This window comes from Musca vetustissima, unplaced genomic scaffold (assembly GCF_032173495.1).
Source record: "Musca vetustissima isolate MV318-11 ecotype Yass unplaced genomic scaffold, APGP_CSIRO_Mvet_v1 utg5002, whole genome shotgun sequence".
NCBI classification, from domain to species: Eukaryota; Metazoa; Arthropoda; class Insecta; order Diptera; family Muscidae; genus Musca; species Musca vetustissima.
The window spans coordinates 1-9,562 of record NW_026884158.1 but is presented as its reverse complement, the minus strand read 5'-3'; the positions used below and the strand labels follow the sequence as shown (position 1 = coordinate 9,562).

Below are 9,562 nucleotides of genomic sequence, written 5' to 3'. Positions count from 1 at the left end.
ATTATTTAGTAAACCATTACCACACTAGAGGGCGGAAATATAGCGCTGATCGTTTTGTAATTTTCCATGAGATTCCCGTTATGGTCAACGACAACGCCTATAATTTTCGGTGATGATCAGATAATAATTTTGGGATGTAGTGGACCGAAAACTTATTTTTTTTTTTGTGTTTTTGTTTTCGAGTCGATCTTTAGGCCACAATTGAAAGCCCAACATCACAACATAACCCACGGTAAAGAGAATCTGGACAAGTACAACCCTCGTCTACTGAATATTAGAAATATTTGTTGACAACTAGTCGGTCAAGAGGGTGCAAATATCGCGAATATTGCCCAAGCTCAGAATATATAAACACAGAAAATTCGATTTTCGTGGAAGTTGTGTAGGGTATCATATGGTCGGCCCCGTCCGACTATACTGCTCCGCTCACTGGTTTCCAACTTAGTTTTTTCCGAAAATAGACGATCTCCCAAATATCGGTAAAAAACTTCCCTATTTTCCCGCATGATTTTTGACCAAAAAAGGCGATTTTCAAAAAATAATTTTTCTATGTCCGCCATTTCGCTAATTTTCGAGCAAAATTAATAATCCTGGTTCATACCAGAGCCAAGTATAGAGCATTTATAGAAAGTAGTTGTAAAAATATAAAAACAATTTGATACTTTAGCAAAATTTCGACTTAACTCATATCGAACGATATGTTATTTGTCACAGAAATCCAATCTGATTCGATTTCTGATACCACAATCTTCATTTCCTGCTTGAGGCATGTCGTGCTAAAAGCCAGTTAAGTAAATTTTATTACAATTTTTCCACGAACTAATGACATTTAATTCTTGAATAATCAAAATTTAAAAAAAAAATGCAAAACTTTAATAAACTTTCCAAATGGAATGTCCCTTTCACATGCCATCAATGGCACAATATTAATCCTTCGTCGCTGTTCCAAACCATAATCTAGACTAGAGTTTAATAAATTCCTTTGCCTGTAAATATCATCATCAGTCAACAACCATATTTCGCCTAATACACTCGAAAAAACGAAAGTTTTCCTTTTTCTTCTCCGAAAAAAGGGCTCTTCTTTATGACCTTTCTAAGTTGATCAAATTTGGCAATGTTGTACATTGTGTGGTGGTGTGAGTTTGTGTGTGTCGTTTTGTGCCTTTATCTACCACAGGTACCTGTCATTCATTGCTTCTTCTTTGACTTTTACTAAATTCTTCTATGAAACGGTGTCCTGCGGTGCCTTTCAATCTTTTTGGTTCGCTCTTTCGTTCGCCTTCATTTTATCCTTTTTATTAACGCCACGTTGACACTTAAAGGCCTTAAGTTTACGACACAATAACGTTTTGCCGGTTGTATGAAAATCTGAGGGTTATTTTCCACTCTCCATCTCTACCTCTGTGTGTGTGTAAAAGAAGTGGATGAGACAAGTATTTCGAAACGTGAACGATGACAGCAACAAAGGATAAACTGGCAACACTCATATTCCCCATCACCATAACCATTATCATCAAGAACAACAGCAGCAACAACAACAATAGCTGTAGTAGTAGCAGCAGCAAGACAAACAACTTGGCATCCAAAGGATAACAAAAATACAATATGACAAGTAAGGCGAAAGGTATTCCAATCACTCTTCACACCAAAGTTCAGAGCTGTAGGCCGGTGCCACCCATCTCCATTGTCACTGTCATATTCAAATGGGAAACGTGTTGTAACTTTATTTTGTCACTTTTCACATTGTAGGCAGACACACGCACCTATACATTGTCAACGGCCATAAATGTCACTGTTATTAACAGGTCATTTTTCAACACTACAAACGCTGGAGAAATAAAAATAAAATGTTTGAAGCAAATATTGGTGGATATCAATAGAATTTAAAGTGCACCAATAATACTTCTTTGGATAGGCAGGTAAATCTTCATCTAGATTACCAATAGGACCCCATAGGATTCTTATAAGATTAATTATATCATCCACCATAAGGTGGAATTTATACCTTTGTATACCAAAAGTGGTGTAGGGTACCATATTAGCCGTATTTAGTCTTCTGTTTTGAAACGTTTCCGACATACAAATATCAAAAAAATTATTAAATTATATTAAAATTAAAAAAAAATATATATTCCTCTTAATTTCTTGACCTTTGTAACAGAGATACTGTCCTAACACTATTTATTGTCTATACAAAAATAAAACGTTGCCTCAAAATCATTTTAACAACCATTAATTCTCCTTGCTATCCTTGGAATTTCACATTTTATTTCCACTTTGTTTCTTCCACAAGCATTAAATCCATTTTTAATGTCGAATAATTGATGCTAAGCATGGTTTTATTTGATGTCATTAAATTTTAATGATGAATTCCGAATGGACAACGAAAAAAAGACACAATATTTATTATCCAGTACTCTAGTTAAAATCATTCATCCAAATAAATGGCCACAACAAACGAAAATATCCCGGACAAGCATATTGTATAGCAAACACAGAAGAAGAAGAAGAAGTTGAATATCAATTAGGCACTGATAATTACACAATAAAATGGGATCGGGAATATTTATATCCAATAAAAGCATTTAAACAACTACAGGGAAATGATAAAAAATATAATAATAATTGAAAAAAAAAAATAAAATCCACGCTTTTACAATCCGTACAAAAATAATTTTAACAAATCTACGCTAATAATAATCCTTGACAAATGATTTTATAAAAAACTAGCATATGCCCGCAACTTCGTTAGAGAATGTAGGAAATATTTCAAAATGTATTAACATATTATTTTATTTTTAGAGATAACGGCATATGTCAGAAAAAAATATCGACCATTAATTAAATTTGATTACCATTTAGTACCAAATTTCATGATTTGAGCTCTAAAGGTTCACCCAAATTAAAATTTAATAAAATTTTCCATTTAGCACACATTATTTCCATAAGTACCCTCCTCAACCATCTAACTAAACTTCCTGCATACCCCGATTCTACATCCACACAGTGATTCCAAATTCAAATTTCAGGATTTCAACTCTATTAATTCACCCACAATTGAAATTGTACCGAATTTAGTAGTAAAATGTCCAAAAATTCCTACTTCACCCCAACAGTGATTCTAAATCCAAGTTTCAGGATTACAACTCCATAGATTCACCCACAATTCAAATTGTACCAAATTTAGTACACAGTAATATGCATTTCCAAAACCTCTTACTTATCCCAAACCTACACCACCACAGTGATCCAAAATATAAGTTTCAGGGTTCCAATTCTGTCGGTCCACCCACTATTCAAATTATACCAAATTTTGTACACAGCAGTGCCACCCACTATTGGTTCACCCATAATTCAAATTATACCAAACTTAGTACATAGATGTACCAATTTCCAAAACTTTCTACATACCCCAATCATACACCCCCACAGTAAATCGAAGTTTCAGGATTCCAACTTTATCGGTTGACCCACAATCCAAATTGTACCAAATGTAGTACAAAATTTCCTACTTAACCCAAACCAACACACCCACAGTGATCCTAAATCTAAGTTTCAGGATTCAAACTCTATCGGTTCACCCACATTACAAATTGTACAAAATTTGGTACACATTAGTACAAATTTCCAAAACATCCTACATACCCCAATCCAAACCCCCCGTCATCCTAAACCCAAGTTAAGGATTCCAACTTTATCGGTTGACCCACAATTAAATAGTACCAGGATCCTGATTCCAAATTTCAGGACTCTAGCTCTATTGGTTCACCTAAAATTCAAATTCAGTACCATTTAGTACCCATAAGTACTAATTTGTTAAATTGAAACCTGACCCTAATCTTACATCCCTACAATGATCCTAACACCACATTTCATTGTTCCAGCTCTATCGGTTCACCCAAATCCAAATTGTACCAATTATAGTACGATTTAATACTATAACTGGTACACATAAGTAAAAAAATTGCAAAACCACGTACATATCCCAATCCTACACTCCGGCGGTAATGTTATTTTCAATTTTCAGGATTCCAGCTCGATTTGTACCTCCAAATCAAATTTGTACCAAATATAGTACCATATAGTACTTTTTGTACAAATGAGTACACGCTTTCCCAACTCTCCTCATATCGACCCTACTTCTCAACCTTAATTTGCATTCCAAATTTCAAGTTTTTAGCTCAATCCATTCACATGCTACAGAATTGTACCAAATTTAGTACATTTTCGTACTTTTCGGATAGTAATAGTTCGAATTTCCAAAAATCCTTTGGTACATCTATCCTACACTCCATCAACGACCACCAAACTAAATTTCAGAGTTCTAGCTCCACCGGTTCGCCAAATACAAATAGTATCACATTTAGTATATTTTAGTAAGTTTCTTACCGTTCTAGTACGAATTTCCAAAAACCCAGCCTTATCTGTCACATTTGGACCAAGAGTGACCTTCACCCAAAATTTCAAGATTCTAGTTTTAGCCGCTTCGTCTGGACGTTGATGAATCGTTACATCAGTCAGTCAGTCAATCAGTCAGTCAGTCTGTCAATCACTTTACTCTTTTATTAGTATAGATAACCAGTAAGTAAAGTCGGACGGGGGGGATACCCTTCACCACTTTGGGTATATTCTACAGATGAATCCTAACAGAAGTCGCATTTTTAAAGGACCAGTAAAATGAAATTTGATCCATAAAAATGTCATTCTGCAACCGATAATAAATTTTTCATTTGGTCAGGTATAGAAGCTATATCAAAATCTGAACCGATTTCAGATTTAACACACATCATTCTAGACCTAATTATTACGCTGTGCCAAATTTCGTGCAAGCCGAAAGGTATTAAGAGACTTTGGAACACAATTTACAAAATCGGGCGAAAATATATATGGAAGCTATATTTAAATCCGAACTGATTTTCAGAAATTTAACACACATCATTCTAGACCTAATTAATTACGATGTGCCAAAATTTCGTGCAAATCGAAAGATATTTAGAGACATGGATGACCATTTACCTTAAATCCGACAAAACTATATATGGAAGCTAAATCTAAATCTGAACCGATTTTCACGAAACTTAGCACACATCATTCTATACTTAATTCAGTACGCTGTGCCAAAATTCGTGCAAATCAAAAGATTTACTGGGACTGTGGTGCACCATTAACCTTAAATTGGGGCGAAACTATATATGGGAGTTATATCTAAATCTGAGCCGATTTTCACGAAACTTGACACATGTCATTCTAGACTTAATTCAGTACGCTGTGCCAAAATTCGTGCAAATCAAGCGATTTGTAGGGACTTTGGCGCACCATTTACCTAAAATCGCGTAAAACTATATATGGGAGATATATCTAAATCTGAACCGATTTTCACGAAACCTTGGGCCAAATAAGTTACATATGCCAAATTTCATCCCATTAAGATCATAAATGAAACCTGTACTTGGTTCACAATTTAACATGTATAGACGGAGGGACGGACATGCATAAATCGACTTGGAAAGTGATTCTATGCATATTCTCAAAAGGAACCATGTGTCTATCTAGTTTCTTTTTGCCTGTTACAAACATATGCACAAAGACATATTACCCTGTACCACAGTGTGGCGAAGGGTATAAAACCTATCTATATATATAAAAATGAATTTCTGTTTGTTTGTTAGTTTGTTTGTTTGTTTGATAGGTGTTAGCTATAGACTCCTAAACTACTGAACGGATTATCATGAAATTTTCACAGTCTGTTTGTGAGTACATTTGTGGTAACATAGGGTACTTAATTTTTTGATAGGGTCAGGGGAAACAGTAGCCCCCATACAAATTGCCCCCTTTATTGGATAAGAATTGGTAATTTATAGCAAAATGTTAGTAAATATACAAACCACAGATATAGATTACACAATGGTGAATACACCTTTTTACCTAATCCACAAACCTCTTTTCTTTAAGAGTTGCCAATTCGCAATTGGTATGTATGAATGGTGTGGTGGAATTGATAAATGAGAAATATCAGAGTGATTTGTACTGTATAAAAAGTGCAGTAAATAACTGTACAGTATGTCTAAATTAGGCAATTCACAAAGTGTGATATTGTGTCCTATTGGTTGTCTTTGCTAAACATTTTTCATATAAAAAAATTATTTGATAATACAATTCTATATGTGTTGAAGTGTGCTAATTTAGACAGTACATTGTTTACAAAAAAGCAAGAATTTGCGAAGTACACACAATAAATTCATATCGGAAGTAAGAAAATATTTTAGTATTGGTAATATGACTATTAAAGAGAGTGTGTGATTTTATGTGTCTGAATCTATGATATTACATTGGGGCAGAAGTATTCAGTATAATTACAGTAAATAAATTTTAAACCTTTAAGCCCCGATTTTTTTCGTGATTTCGTGAAAACCAGTCTGTTTTCTTTTCTTTCAACCAAAAATTTGAGGTTTTTGAATTTTCTTGATATGTGTTGTCCATAATCAGATCTTGACATATGTATTTTCAATTAAATAGAAGCTCTAAAATATTTCGTTGTCTGCGGGAAACATTGGGTCGTAAAGGGTTAAATATGAGTTGTACCTATGAATAGATATATTACCTAAAAGCGTAGTACTTATATGTATACAAGTTTTATATCTAACAATTTACCTATATCACCCAAAAACACCTTAAACAATTTTATAATTGTTTACATTAATTTATGTTTGAGGACTTATTGCATATGTCTAGGTAAATATCTAATTACCACTTTTTAACACGAACAATGCATTTTTCATAAAAATTATTACCTCTTTCTCATACATGTTTTAAACTAGAATTATGGGTAAACTACCTGAATACATATTTTCATCGAATAAAATTTTAATGGAACTGTACCTGTTTTTGACCTTATTTTTTCCTAAAAATTATTACCTAATTCTTATACATTTTTTGAACTCTAATTATGGATAAACTACCTGTGGACTTATTTTTATCAAATAAAAAATTAATGGAAAACGTACCCCTTTTTTAACTACGATACTATTTTTACCTATGTATGTGGCATAAATAAAATGTCGCCAAATGTTTGTAGTTTAGTTGAATAATAGATTCCAAAAGTGCTGAACGTGTATTTAATAAATTCATCGTATTAATTACAATGCCACCAAAAAAATCGTGCCTTTCCAAACAAACAAAAGAAGCAAGAACCATGAAATCGCAGAGAGAACGCGAAACATCAGAGGAGCGTGAAACACGCCTAAGCAACAGAAGAATTCAGGCTTCTACTTCTAGGGCTGCCGAAACTTCTGATGAACGCAACTCCCGTTTGGAAAACCAACGAGCAAGAATATCGGCAGAGACATCGAATCAACGTGAAAACCGGCTCAGAAACCAATGTGTTACTTCGTCAGTAGCCAGAAGTATAGAGTCTTCGGATCAACGGGAAACCAGACTTCGAAGCCAGGATGTTCGTTCATCAGTAGCAAGGGCCATCGAGTCGACAGAACAACAAGAAAGCAGACTCGGAAGCCAGCGTATTCGTTCGTCACTAGCAAGGGCCAGCGAGTCGACAGAACAACGAGAAAGTAGACTCGGAAGCCAGCGTATTCGTTCGTCACTAGCAAGGGCCAGCGAGTCGACACAACAACGAGAAAGCAGACTCGGAAGCCAGCGTATTCGTTCGTCACTAGCAAGGGCCAGCGAGTCGACACAACAACGAGAAAGTAGACGTGGAAGCCAACGTATACTTATGTCAGCATCAAGGGCTACAGAAACGCCGGAGCAACGAGAAAGTAGACTTCGAAGCCAACGTGTTCGTTCATCTGTAGCAAGAGCTACAGAGACGTCAGAACAACGAGAGAGTCGCCTTAGAACTGAACGTTCTCGATCCTCATTTTCAAGAGAAAATGAAACAATTGATCAGAATGTTTATCGTCGCCAGCAAGATAGTTATCGTCATCGTCGGATAGTTCCTGTGTCTTTCGAGCGGATTGCATTCAACTACACAGCTGAAATGGACTATGGTAGCCATGAGTTAATAGCTATAGGTTCAATGAACAACGTTTGTCGTCACTGTAATGCATACAAATACAAACACGAAACACCAGGAATGTGTTGCTCAAATGGAAAAATAGTTTTACCCCAACTTCTTCCACCACCACAACCATTATTATCATTGATGACAGGTAAGAAAAACTATATATTTACATCTTATTTAATTTAAATACTAATTATTTTTGTCTTATTTTCTATAGGGTCGCATTTGGATTCTCAACATTTCTTAAGCAATATCAGAAAATACAATTCTGCTTTTCAGATGACCTCTTTTGGAGCTACCAATGTGATAAGAGAAAACTTTATGCCAACATTTCGTGTGCAAGGACAAATTTACCACCGCATGGGATCTCTGTTGCCAATTCCTAATGAAGATCCAAAGTTTTTACAAATTTATTTTATGGGTCAAGCAGATGAACAAGTACAACAACGTCAACGTTATAATCCTGAAACGAAGCAGCGTGTTGTAGCTGATTTGCAAGAAATGTTTCATGATTGCAATCAACTAATAAGGACTTTTAAGCAAGCTAGAGATGATCCAAGACTGTGTTCAGATGAACATTTCATTGCTATTCATGCTGACAAAACACCGGCTGGGCAACATCAAGGACGCTACAATGCACCTACGATTGATGACGTGGCAATATTGATAGTTGGTGAGCCGACCGCGCCACGTGATATTATTATTCGCCGACGGGATGAAAGAGTAAGTAGAATAGCTGAGACCCACCGATCATATGACGCTCTTCAGTATCCCATTATTTTCCCATATGGTGAAGATGGATACCACTTCGGATTACGACAAATCAATACATCGACAAGTAAGTAAATTGATTGTTACCTTTGTACCCAAACTCAATTGTATTAAATTCTAATTTCTTTTATTTGTTTTTTTTTTTAATTACAGATGAACCAACAAATAAACAAGTGAGTTCAATGAATTTTTATGCATATCGCATAATGATTCGTAGAAACACATTAAACCATATTGTCAACTGCCGGGAGCTATTTCATCAATATATTGTTGACATGTACGCTAAAATTGAGACGGAACGTCTTATGTACATTCGTCACAATCAATCCAAACTTCGAGTGGATAATTACATTCATTTGCAAGATGCCATAAATAGTAATATTGATGTAAATCCAAATGAATTAGGACGTGCTATAATACTACCAGCAACATTCACCGGTAGTCCACGCCACATGCAGGAATATACGCAAGATGCTATGGCATATGTGCGATCTTATGGTAGACCTGATCTATTCATTACGTTTACATGCAATCCGAAGTGGGAGGAAATCACTAGCGAATTATCTTGCGGGCAAACATCAGCACATCGACACGATATAACAGCACGTGTCTTCAAGCAAAAATTAAAATCTTTAATGGACTTCATTGTAAAGATGCATATTTTTGGAGAAACACGATGTTGGATGTACTCAGTCGAATGGCAAAAGCGCGGTTTGCCGCACGCCCACATTTTAATATGGTTAGTTGAAAAAATTACACCTAATCTCATTG

At 35.2% G+C, this 9,562-nt stretch overlaps 1 protein-coding gene across 1 annotated transcript; it reads left to right on the top strand.

Moving 5' to 3' along the window:
• Nucleotides 1-7,192: 7,192 nt before the first annotated feature.
• LOC133331174 (uncharacterized) lies at nucleotides 7,193-9,289 on the top strand (the record flags this gene model as incomplete). Its single annotated transcript, XM_061539570.1, has 3 exons — nucleotides 7,193-8,168; nucleotides 8,238-8,858; nucleotides 8,945-9,289. Coding segments are annotated over exons 1-3 (1,942 nt in total), but the record flags the coding sequence as incomplete, so codon positions are not given.
• Nucleotides 9,290-9,562: the final 273 nt, after the last annotated feature.